The 13436-nt window shown below is 39.4% G+C and overlaps 1 protein-coding gene across 1 annotated transcript in view; it reads left to right on the top strand.

Moving 5' to 3' along the window:
• FMN2 (formin 2) overlaps window positions 1-13436 on the top strand; it is a 368626-nt gene that overhangs the window by 123141 nt on the left and 232049 nt on the right. The window contains exon 3 of the mRNA XM_075555679.1: window positions 12714-12861. Coding sequence (XP_075411794.1) covers window positions 12714-12861 — 148 coding nt within the window. The remainder of the gene's footprint in view (window positions 1-12713; window positions 12862-13436) is intronic.

The raw sequence follows: 13436 nt of genomic DNA, 5'->3' as shown, positions 1-13436 counted from the left end.
TCTTATTGTATAATTTCCTGGGGTAAAGGATTCTTGGGTGGGTGGTTTTTTTCTTTCAACTTATAGAAGATGTTTCTCCACTATCTCCTTTTCTTCATGGTTTCTACTGATAGGTCAGCATATTATTACTTGAACTCCCTTTTATGTGACTGTCTTCTTTTCTATTGCTGTTCTTAAAATTTTCTCTTTTTCTTCAAAGTTGGATTGTTTCTCTATTATATGTCCTGGTGAGTTCTTCTTGGAGTTTAGTCTAGTTGGTATCCTCTCTGTTTCCTGTATGAGTGTCTGATTCTCATTCATTAAGGTGGAGAAATTTGCTTCCAGAAATTCCTTCGCTATTTTTTGCTGTAGACTTGACTTTAGTGTCCTGCTCAGGTAGACCAATTATTCAAATATTGTTCCTCTTCATAACATGTCATTGATCTCAGATTATCTTCTACCTCTTTTCTTATTTGACCATCTCTCTCTTTTGCTGAGGTCTGTCTGAGTGTCTTCAAGATCACTGATATGGTTCTCTCCCTCAAGTCTAGTCAGAAATTCTGTGAACTTGTGTGTAGCTTTTGCTGCCTCATACATTAGCACCTGTATTTCTCTTTGGTTTGTGGACTTCATCCCTTCTATCATGGAGTTCATCCCCTCAATTGTGGAGTTCAACTCTATCATTGCATCACATTCTGCATTGCTTCCCTCAACTCCTGTATTGCTTCAAGCAGCCCTCTGAAAATTTCTTTTTGTGGTAGATATGTGTCTGATTCTTCTATGAGAGTCCTTAACTCTGATATTGTGTTTTGTCTCTCTGGTTTTTTTGTTCAGAGAGATGTGGTTTTCTGTTGCTTCCTTGAACCCTTTGTGGAGGTAGGCACTATGTTTCTGTGAGACCCGAGTACCTGAGCTTTTCTCTGTGTTACTAAAAGGGTGCTTTCAAGGGTCTCCCTGTGGCCTACTATAGAGTTGTGTCAGTCTGCCTTGAAGGCAGGGCTTCCACTGCAATTCAGTGGCCCGCAGTTGTGAGCAGTTTCAGTGAGCGGAGTGGGGCCTGTGACACTGATCCCCGGGGTTCTGGCACTGGACTAGAAGTGGGGGGAAAGTGCCTTACAGGCACAGGGGGACTATGGAGGTGCTGAGGCCCTATAGTGGGCTCCTCCAGCTCGAACAAAGAGCCGACCGGCTGTGCGCTGCTTAGTGTGGCCCCGCGGGAATGAGGGGAGAGTCGCTAGGGGTGCACACCGCTTCGCCCTGCTGGGGAAGGGCCACTGGGGGTGCCACCACTTCACATAGTCCTGAAGTGTTGGAAGAAGTGCCGCCGGTGGCATGTGCCATTTCCTGGCTCCCAGAAGGTGCCTCTGGGTTGTAGTTCAGCTGAGCTGAGGGCTGCCTTGCTGGGTATTGCATAAACAGTTACTGCAGGTGGGGGCAGGGTTAGTGAGGGGGAGAGGGAGGGTAGAGGCTCCCCAGGCAATGAAGGGCAGGTACACAGGTGACCCACTTACAACAGGTGAATGCTGGTCAGCCCCTGGGTCCCTGGGTGGACAATGGGAGGAACTCTTGCTTTGTAGCAACCACATGGAGAGGGGGGAACTGCAGGAGAAGGGACCCACTCCTTTAGGTGAATGCCTTTGTGGGCAGCTGCTGTCTGGAGGTCTAGCCACAGCTGTAAGGGTCTTGTCAGGGTAGCCACCTAGATCCTGGCTTAACGACCAGGTGTCAGAGGGTGGTGGGGTTGGTCAGGGACTATTGGTGGGTAGTGGCTGCAGTGCCGTGCAGAAGCAGCACTGCCGGCTGGGTCAGGAAACCCCAGGGAACAGATTGTAGTTCTGGACTTTGGATGTGCAGGAGTAGCCTTCTGGGCAGGGGAAGTTCTCTGGGTTGGCATGGGGCCTTCCAATCGTCCTCCTGGCCCCCTGACTCACTTCTCTCCTTGGAGCTCCCAGCACGGGCTGCTTACCTGGACGCCATCATGGATCGACTAAATCCCTGTATTATTTACATTCCCTTCATCTCTAGTTGTCAAAAAAGTAATCTTTATATTGATAATTTAATATTTTATTTAGAGTTTACATATCTTAAAAACTGTTCACTGTCATATTTCATTTTTTAAAAATGTATTTCTTCCCTTCTCCGCAAGTGCAGACACACCTTCCCCAAACAAAAACCAAATGCTGTGGTAGTTGTGGCTGGCGAGAACTCATTTATTTATTTCCAGCTGATTTCTCGAGCATTTTCATTAACAGCAGTCATAGTATAACCAATCACACCAGTTATAAAGATAATCATTTGCACTTCCATGCGTAGCTATGCCACCAGAACACATTAGAAACAGTAATAAACTCTCCAAAGACCAAACTTGGTTCTGTACAGTTGATTATTCCAATTTATAGTGAGTCTATAGGACAGAGGATCACTATTCCATTGGGTTTCCAAGACTGTAATCTAAGTGGAAGCAGAATGCCTTTTCTTTTTCCTGCCAAGCAGCTGGTGGACATGAATACCAACCTGTCAGCAGTCAAGTGTTTAACCTATTACACAGTCAGAGGCATCTTCAGTTCCTGTGGGAGTAGCTCAAATATTACATGACATTTATATGCATTCTTATACTGGAGCCAAAAAATAGATTTGGGCAAAGTTGTTTAAACATAATTTCCTTTCTAATCTAACTACTTTATTTGGTTTCCTTTGATCTTGGAATTGTAGTTATTTGCATTATTCATGCAATGGTAGATTTTTCTTGCAATACAATAAATATAAAGATTTAGGAAAGTTAGCTCTTTTGCCCAATTAAAATAATATATAATGTCCTTTCATTTGACTTTTAAAATACTATCCTTGAATTTTTTTTTATATTTACCAGTCATCTTATGCAGTAAGGTTTAAAGTGAATTTCACTAGTTTTATTACAATTGAAAACGTATGTTTTTCCATTACACTGCTGTTAATCCAGAAGATGTTCTCTATATTCCTAGGATCAAACATTTATTTTCTTTGCTTTTACTTGTGACTCTTCTGACTTTTCTATTTGTCATTAATAGCCCTAAATCTATCAAACATGAACCATCACATTTGTGTTTTTGGTTATTAAAGAAGTGATATGAGGTCCATGTCTGACCTTGTCCAGGTACACAAAAATGAAGGAGAAGCAAACTTCACATTTACCAAGGTAAATCAGGAAAAGATCAGACATGCCTCCACCCTCCAATTTTCTTTACCCTATTCTGACACAAACCATTTATCCAAAAACACTCTCTGCTTCTCTACCAAGTTCCTTAATCAGTTGCAAATGACGCATTAGACTTATAGACCTTACTGATACTTAGCAAAGTTAGCAGGTCAAGATCAGAAAACATTAAGTATATAGAACCTTCTTGTCAGCAGGAGTGCTTCCTCTCAGCCATGCCACCAGACAGAACTGTCTCCAATCTTCTATCTTTTGACTATATATCCCCTTAGTTTACAAGGTTCACAAGAAGTCCATCCTTGCTTTTCCATAACCTAAAGAGGTCTAGGAACACTTCATTTTTCTCTTGATTGCTGCTTCCGGAGCATTGATTGTGCTCATGGAATCTTTAAAAACGTCAATCATTTTTCAATTTATCATGATGTTATCTATTGGTCCAGTTGTGAAGATTTTGGTCTTCTTTGCATTGAGTTGTAATCCACACTGAAGGTTGCAATCCTTGATCTCCATCAGCAATTGTCTTAGGTCTTTCTCACTTTCAGCAAGCAAGATTACATCATTTGCATATCACAAGTGATTAAGCCTTCTTCCAATTCTGAAGCCACAGTTTTTCATGTAATTCAGTTTTACTGATTATTTGCTCAGCATAAAAACTGAATAAGTATGGTGAGAAGATACAACCTTTATGCACACCTTTCCTGCCTTTAAACCATGGTATATTTCCTTACTTTATTTGCACAACTACCTCTTGATCCATGTACAAATTCCACACGTGCACAGAGAAGTATCCTGGAAGTCCCACTCTTCTGAAGGCGATTCATAGTTTGTTATGATTCACACAGTTAGATACTTTAACATAGTCAATAAAACACAACCAAACATGTTTCTGATATTCCTTTCTCTCAGCCAAAACCCATCTGACATCAAAGAGATCCCGTGTTCCAGGTAGTCTTCTGAATCTGGCCTGAACCTCGGAAAAATCCCTGTCAATGTACTGCTGCAGCTTTTTTTTGGATGATCTTCAGCAAAATTTTACTTGCATTTGATATCAATGATATTGTTCTGTAATTTCCACATTGTGTTGGGTCACCTTTCTTTGGAATAGATATAAATATGGATTTCTTTTACTTAATTGACAAAGTATCTGTCTTCCAAATTTCCAGGTGTAGATCAGTCTGTGTTTCAGGTGCCTCATCAGCTTTGGAAAACATTTCAATTGATATTCCATCAATTCTTTGTGCCTTGTTGTTGGCTAATCTGTTCAGATAGATTGAACCTCTTCCAGCACCATTGGTTCTCAGTCATGTTACCTCCTGAAGTTGTTGAAGTAGTGGAATGTCAACTAGTTCCTGTGGTACAGGGGCTCTGTGCATTTTTTTCCATCTACTTTTGGTGCTTTCTGTATCATTCAACATTATCCCCATAGAATCTTTCAGGGTTGAAACTTGAGGTTTAAATTTTTTCACTTAAAGATATGCTGAATTTGCTGTTCTTCTTTGATTTCCTAACCTCGGGTCTTGCATATTTCATTATATTTACCTTGACATCCACTTTATTTTACTGACATTCACTTTGATTTTTTATTTCTTGTATTTCTTTTAAGTGACCTTTTTGCTTTCTTCATTCATGATATTCTTGATGTCATTCCAGAGCTCATCATGTTTCCTGTCATTAATTTTGAATGCATCAACTTTGTTTTTTGATATGTTCTGGAAATTCAGTTTAGATTGTCTCAAGGTCCTATTTTGACTCTCATAGACCTGTTTTCATTTTCTTTAGCTTTAATCTTAACTTACATGTGAGCAATTGATGGTCTGTTCAGTCAGCCCCTGGCCTGTTGTTAGCTGTTGATATTGAGCATCTCCATAGTCTCTTCTTCCAGATTCAGTTTCCTAACCCTAAGAATCTATAAATCTAGTTACTGTCTCTATCTATAGATTTACCTATCCTGAATTTCATATAGAGAAAATCTTACTCCCAAAGAGCAATAACAAACTAAAACATAGAAAACCTCACTCCTAGAAGGAGAAACTTATACCTGCATCACAAAGAGCCCTGGTAGAGTATTCGGTTATATATGGACTGTCAACAGCCATTGAAAGCCACCAGCTGCTCTGTGGGGGAAAAGATGAGGCTTTCTTTTCTGTGATTGTAAAGAGCTGTGGTCTTGGAAATGCTTAGGGAAAATTCTACACTGTCCCATGGGTTGGTTATGAGTTGGAATCAACTCATTTGCAGTTAAGTTTGAGGATTTTTGTTTTGTTTTTAGTATCTGTATTAATTCACTTTCTGATGTACCTTGTCAATGGGCAAGGCTATTGACTACATCCCTAATCAATGGACTGATGGAATTCAATGGAGGCAGAACCCCCGTTGGATCTCTACTATTTACAAGGCACTCCCCACTACATTGAGATCAAGAACATATATTTTCTAAACTAAATTACTCCTGACCCTTCCCACAAAACTGTACTAATCTTTTGAACTCCAATAACAAATTGAGGGTTTTGGTTATATCTAGAAATATTTGTAATGGTTTATCATTACAAATGTGTGATTTATCATTCTGGGGTAAGCCAACTGGTATTGCTGCAATTCACAGGAACTTCCACTGGACAAAATATAAAAGGCAAAGCTTCTGTTTTTGAGCATATCCTCAATCTAGGTCTATTTCTAAAGGTGATGGTTTAATTTTTTTTAACCCTTTTTGGAAGAATGACATGCTCTTCAATTTACACTATGTCAAGATAACAGTTTTGACATCTTTGAGGGACATAAATTGTGTTTCTTTTAAAGGTTTCTTGTTCTTTTGTTTTAACTTTAGGAAACAGAAGAAAGTCCAAGAGGCCAAGATTGGGGCTTTAAGGTACATGGGGTAGAGTTTCCCAAAGAAATCCTTGATACCTTTTAAAATTGGAGTGTGTAATTGTGATGAGAAAAAAAACAATTCTTGATGCAAACTCTCTGGTCTTTTCTTCCTCAATGTAGTTTCCAATTATTTTAAAACTTATTCCTCCTGTATGAAGGTGAGGCGCTCTTTTGGTCGTGTTAGGCAAAATGCACTCTTCCAGCAGGGTGTGTGCTGCCTGCAGAGGTTCCAGGTGATTCCTGACCATGGAGGTAATGCTGCAGTGTCCAGTATTGGCTGACAGACAGTTCAGAGGATATCTGCTGGGAAGGAGGCATAGGCCACTCGGCATTTCTGGCCCCCACCAACAACAGAATTCTCAGATTCTGCGAAATATCATCGTCAAACAATTTTGTGAAAACCTTATCAGAGGATACTGACCAAAGTTCTGTGTTATTGAAAAAGGTCTAGTCACTAAGATCCCCCAGGAAAATGAAAAGAGGAAGACCGCTGCAGGCAGGACTCACCATCGTACTTGGCTAAGACGGCCTGGACATCGGCATGTGCTTGAAGTTCCAGGAGGGCTTCTAAGAGATTGTCATGGGTTTTGAACATGCTCAGGAGAGGGAATTCCTTCATTAACTGGGAAAGAAGAAAACAAGGAATCAGTGATATATATTTTAGAGATATATAATAAATATAATATATATTGCAATGTAAAAAAAGCTTATTCCTAATAATCGTTCATGGTTGTCCTGTGTTCCTTGAGAAAATCTATCAAGAGTTTACTCCTATGGAATATAAAAAGAGTTCTTATAACCTTCTTATATAACCTTTCTGCCTGGAATGTAACTAGCCCCTGAAAAGCCACTATTTTTTTAAGTGTTTATTTCTGTTTCATTTAATTATCTGGCACATATGAATTAAGTTCAACAGCCAACTTGTTGGTTAGCAGCCAGGTCTGTTAACTGTCTGCACCACCCAGGGACTCTGCCTAAGAACAGACACTGACAATATCAATGTGCTCAGACGGGTAGCCTTGAGTTCACAGGAAAGGTTTTGGTCTTGCAGGAATCTGCTCTTTGCTATTTAAAGAAAAAATCATTTTATTGGGGGCTCATAAAACTCTTATCATAATCTATACATCCATCCATTGTATCAAGCACATCTGTACATTTGTTGCCCTTATCAGTCTCAAAACATTTGCTCTCCACTTAAGCCCTTGGCATCAGCTCCTCATTTCCCCCCTCCTTTCCCATTCCCCTCTCCCTCATGAACCCTTGAGAATTTATAAATTATCACTATTTTGTCATGTCTTACACTGTCTGATGTCTCCCTCCCTTCACCTACTTTTCTGTTTTCCTTCCCCTAGGGAGGAAGTTATATGTAGATCCTTATAATCGGTTCCCCTTTTGTCCCCTACCTACCCTCTACCCTCTGGTATCGCCACTCTCAGCACTGGTCCTGAAAGGATCATCTGCCCTGGATTACCCTGTGTTTCCAGTTCCTCTCTGTACCAGTATACATCCTCTGGTCTAGCCTGATTTGTAAGGTAGAATTGGGATTATAATAGTGGAGGGGAGGGAGCATTTAAGAACTAGAGGAAAGTTGTGTGTTTCATCCTTGCTACACTGCACCCTGAATGGCTCATTTCCTCCCCACGACCCTTCTGAAAGGGGATGTCCCATTACTTACAGATGGGCTTTGGGTCCCCAATCTGCACTCCCCCTCATTTACAAAGATAAGATTTTTTGTTATTTGATGCCTGATCCCTGATCCCTTTGACACCTCATGGTCACACAGGCTGGTGTGCTTCTGAGCTAGATGGCCGCTTGTTTACCTTCAAGCTTTTAAGACCCAGACACTATATCTTGTGATAGTCGAGCACCATCAATTTTCTTTACCACATTTGCTATGCACACATTTGTCTTAAACGATCATGTCGGGAAGGTGTGCTTTATGGAATGCCTATTTACTAGAACAAAGTGTTCTTGCAGTGAGGAAGTACTTGAGTAGAGGCCCAATGTCCATCTGCTGCCTTAATACTAAACCTGTAAATGTATGCACGTAGATCTATGTCCCCACCATCCTATATAAATATATTTACATATGTACATGCCCATATTTAGACCTCTATAAATGCCCTTTGCCTCCTAGTTCTTTTTTATTTTTCCTTTCTTTCCTCTTGTCCCACTATCATGCTCAGCCTTCATTTGGGTTTCAGTAATTTTTCTCAATTACATTGCCTTTGATCAATCTCTACCAGGCTTTCACACCCTCCTTGCCACTAATTTTGGATCACTTGTTATTCCCTTGTCCCTGGGTTGGTCAACACCATCTCCTTTCCCCCACCTCCCCCTCTTCCATGTCCCCCCAGAACCATCCGTCCCTTGGTTTTCTCCTCCAGACTCTTAATCCAGCCTCTCTTATCTAGATAGAGCTGCAGAGATAATAATATGCCCAGAAAACAAGACATAGCAAAACAAAGTGACAAAAGGAAACACTATGACAACAACAACAAAAACCAATCACCAAATAAATAAACTTTAAATTAAAAAAAAAAGAAAAGGAAAAACCTGTAAATAGTGCAAGGTCTGTTTGTTGACCTCTAAGCTTATCCTCCAGTCGAATCTCATGGGATGCCACACCCTGGCCCAAAGTTTATCCTTTGCATTCCCTATGGACCTCCCTGCTCTCCCCCACTCCCACCGCCCCCCCCCAACCCCCTGCTGCTCTGTCACATGCCTTTAGTGTTTTGCCTCAGTGTGGTGGGGTCAGACCAGGCCCATCCTGACCCTGAGTCTCCAGTGTTGTCCGCCATAGGGCCATGGGTCAGCGAGGGACTTCGTGTCTCATAGTGGGACCCACCATATCGTCCACTCTGCGTTGGCTGCTCTGAACAGGAATATCATTCTTAGGACTTGGTGGGCCAAGATGCACTCCACTCTCTCTTCCTCCCCCTTCATTTGCTCCTGTGTGCTCTGATCAGACATGTCCCTCTCCTTGAGCTGCAACTTCCGTGCTGTTCTTGAAGGTAAAATCTTCTGTGGGGAGGGACAGTTGTTCACATAGTTGGGATTGGGGCCTGGTCAAAAAGGCACTATTTTATTGAAAAAAACAGTTGAAATCACCCTAAAAAGGCCAAGAAAATTACTCATCTGTAGTCAGCCCTATTTACACAGACATGCATAGACTTTTTTTTTTTAGAATAACTCCATGCATGTATTAGTTGGAACTCTTGAGGCAATAATTTTTCTTTTATACTCTTATATACAGATGTACATGTGTGCACACATATATGTGTATGTATATATGTCTATCGATACATCTACCTGCGTACACGTACATACCCCTCTAGCCCTCTATGTAGAAAAAACCTTGTTGGCATATTTGGTAAGCACTTGGCTGATAAATAAAAAGTTAGCAGTTTGCACCTATGAACAGCTCTATGGAAGAAAGATGTAGTGTTTTGCTTCCAAAAAGATTTACAGCCTTGGCTACTCGGTGAGGCAATTCTATTTACACTCCTGTAAGTGTGACTGAAAGACTGGAAAACTGACCAAAATAGATTGGATGGTTTATATGACTTTTGCAGGATGCTACTAGCATGTTTTGCATTTTGGTTAATGAAGAAACCAAATCAAAGGTTCTTTCCCTTGGAATATCGGTGCTGCTTATATATGGAATAAGCAATGCATGGAGCTGAGTGGGTGTATTATGAAGTGCTCTCTGACAAAGATTCCCTTAGTCATTGGATGTGATGGCTGGTATGAAATCCCTTGGTCATTGCAGTCCCCCTGGGCTAATCATTGTGCAACAGATTTAATAATATATCGTCTTCTTTTTTTAATAGCACTACATGGTAAATTGTCAGCATTTTCAAAATGTGGAATGAAGTTTTTTCAGGTCACATGTGCTGAGATGCAGGCCCGTGTCTATGTCTGGCTAGTTACACGGTTTAGGACCTTGGCCACTATAGTATAGCACTGGGACTCCATGACTTTGATGGCAGCATATTGACCGAAGCAAATCGGCACTCCTCTCTCCCCCACACTATTTGATTCAGCTGTATTGGAAACCCATTCAACGGCAATGGCCGGGTGCAATGATTTAAATTATTTGGGGGAGGGATTTTTGAATTTGCGTAGAGTAGATAGTTTCTGAAAGAAGCCAAATGCATATTGTAATCACTAATTGAAGCATAAGGTGGTGGGAGGGAATGAGAGTTACATTTCAATGCTTTTCTTCAGCCAGAGCAATATCCATGCCATCTACTGGGAACTACTAACCAATTGTTTCAACTTTTAAATGGGAGAGGCTTAACTGCTCCCTGACAAGATTTCAATTTTCTGAATACTAATGAAAATATGTCAATCTCGAAGATAATTCTGACAAATGTGGACATTTATTAAACACACAACCTACAATATACACCAAGTACTCACACAAGGGTCCTGTACTCTCAAGGAAGTTGCAACTGCTAACTGGTCAGGTACTTGATTAAACCTTCCATGAAATGTTTAAGTGAAACAGATACACTAGCTTTCCGAGGTAGGATGCTGTGTCTGCAGGCAGCATTCAAGGAGAAATATTCCTAACCAATGGCTAGTTGCCTCACTGTTCAGATGTTAATACTTATATCGTCCTTTGCCCAAATCTTTACCCTGCTCATTGTAAGTATGGCGACAATCTCTGACATTTTAGCTAATCCAAATATTTTCTCTTTCAGTTTCACCAATGAGAGCCCATTGTTAACATTCATCATGTTAGTTAAACAACGCACTAATTTTACCAATGAAACCCTATTTCTGATATTCAGGATGTTAAACAGCAAAATTTCTGGTATTGCTCTAGATATGAATAACTAAAAGAGATATAATACCAGATATACTAAGCCAGGTCTTTCCGATACGATCCTGGTATCTGAATTCTCAATTAGGTAAAGCTTAAACTAACTGATATGCATTTAATCTTAGTCTTACTGCTAAAATTGATTTTATTAATTTGTTAAGTTATTGAATAAATTACACAAATGACAACACCTATGTCTTGGCTAACTTTACCTTTATCTCTTATTGTTGTCCTCTAGTAAATTCTGACTTCTATGATCTATTTTGTTAGAGTAGAAATGTTCTACTAGTTTTCCTTGTATATAATCATTTAAAATAAAAAATGTATATGCATTCTTATTTGACAGTTTATATACAGAATTTTAGATTATGCTGGTTATAGTTTATATGATTTGCCAACATTCTATTTAATTGCTTCCTCATGGTCCCATTTCCAGTGCTCTAATGTCCCTGTCTCATCTTAATATTATTGCTTTAGAGTAATTGTTGACCTTTAGTCTTATGTAAATTATTTTTCTTCAAAGAACATTGCTCATGGGTCCTAGGCTGTAATCTTTATCAGAGTTGATCCCCAGGTCTTTTCTCCAAGGAGCTGCTGGTTGATTGAACCACTGACCTTTTGGTCAGCAAACTAGCCAACACGAGTAACATGGTGATTACAGTGTTTTCTTCTTTTTTCCCCCAACTTCTCCTTACAAGACTGGTCTTCTCTTTATTTTATTTGCTGCTAGTCACAAGTTATTAGAAAATGTAGCTATAAAGAAGAGAGAAAAATACCACAAAGAAAACACTGGGCTTTTTAAAAGTCCTTGGAAAAAAGGAACTAAACCTGATACATATCTTGAAATGGTTCAATACTGTTATTCTGAAATCTTAAAGAACAGTTTCCCAATGTTGATCAGTCTTGCTACGACACTCTTTGTGTACACTCTACATTTTCTCCTGCAAATGGTGCTGTATGCATAATGGTGCTATACTAATCAAGAATACTGTAATTTATCCGGATTGTTTTTGTAGCTTCCCCAAGGATATCATAGGCCTTGGGAAATACTTTTGTTTTTGCCGTAGAATCCAATCCTTCTACTGTTGGCAGGTTCATTGATTTTTCGTAGTTTTTCTCTCAAAATGGTTCCCCAATAAGTTTAATTTCTTGATCTTTTATTGTGCAGCACATAAGTAAAACCTGCTTTTTGATACGTGAATAAACTGTATTCAAAGGTGCATCATATTCAACTGTAGTAAAGGAACTAGTACAAAGAGTTCTCAGATTAAGTGTTTGATTTTTCTTCACCTAAAATTCCTGTAGGCCCATATTGCATTTTTATTCCAAAGAACAAGTCTTTGAGTACCACACAAAAGAAATTACAAAAGTGGTGGCTATGAAAATTAAATGAACAGAGCAATATTTATGTTATGACTCTACATTGAATAATATGAAACTCAGCCTTATCTTTTTATTTCTAGGTATTAAACATTTATATAAAATATTTATACATTTTATGTTTTACACATTTATATAAGGCCTTGGTGACACATTTTTTTGCCCATTTGGATGCTAGTCATAAATTTAGCAATTTGAAGCCACCAGCTGTTCCATGGGAGAAAGATGAAGCTTTTTGCTCCTGTAGAGATTTATAGTCTCAGAAACCTACATGGGGCAGTCCTACACTGTCCTGTTGGGTTGGTATGACTTGTAATTGACCGGATGTCTGTTTGTTTTCTTGGTGTTATTTTTGTGATATATTTACATGAGTTACACAGAAGTGCTGCTATAGTATATGAATCAAGATATGTAGTTTTTCATGAATGAATTAATAGCTTTTTTTTAACTCTTTAAATATAGCAAGATCAACTTTACACTTGGGCTGCAGTTAGTCAACCCACACACTCACTGGATTATACAGAAGAGCAATTTCCCAGAAGAATCCCAGCTGCTTGGCCTCTGTCTAAACATCCTGATGAAGACCAGAGACCCCAGGATGCTGAAATAGGTAGGAGCCTGAGAAACAAGAATATTCTGAAATTGTGTGAGCATAAATTATCTTTGTGCTGATGACTGGACAATGGATCTGTGTTTCCCCTGTAAGTGTTTCTTAGAGGATACCCCGCAAATAACTCAATTAAAATCACCGAGAGTGTTGTTGAATGGTTGACTCTATTGTCCCATCTCCAGGGTTGCAGAATTAGAGCTTGGGGGAACTGGATACTGGAATTCTCCAGTAATTATTGTGTATACTCAAGTTTGCAAACCACTGACTCCACACACCCAACTTTGACAACCACTAGAAGTTTTTGCTTAATTATTTATTTTTTACCTTCAGAGATTAAATTGGAGATGCAAGCTAGAGAACTTAGTTTAAACTGTTGTTTTTAACTGCATGAGTTTCAGGTGTAATATATACCCTTTTGTTTAATTTGTGTTTCCTTATTGGCTTATTGTTATTTTTAGTACTTTTTGTTCTCCTAAAGTTTTTCTGAGGTAAGGTACAAAGAAGTTCACGTGAGGTTTGCATCAGCTTTATTTGGAAGAGTTTAAAGTGTGATAATGTTCTCCAAAACTAATTCT

This window comes from Tenrec ecaudatus, chromosome 8 (genome assembly GCF_050624435.1).
Source record: "Tenrec ecaudatus isolate mTenEca1 chromosome 8, mTenEca1.hap1, whole genome shotgun sequence".
Lineage (NCBI taxonomy): Eukaryota > Metazoa > Chordata > Mammalia > Afrosoricida > Tenrecidae > Tenrec > Tenrec ecaudatus.
The sequence above is the reverse complement of the archived record's forward strand: the minus strand, read 5'-3'. Positions and strand labels throughout refer to the sequence as shown.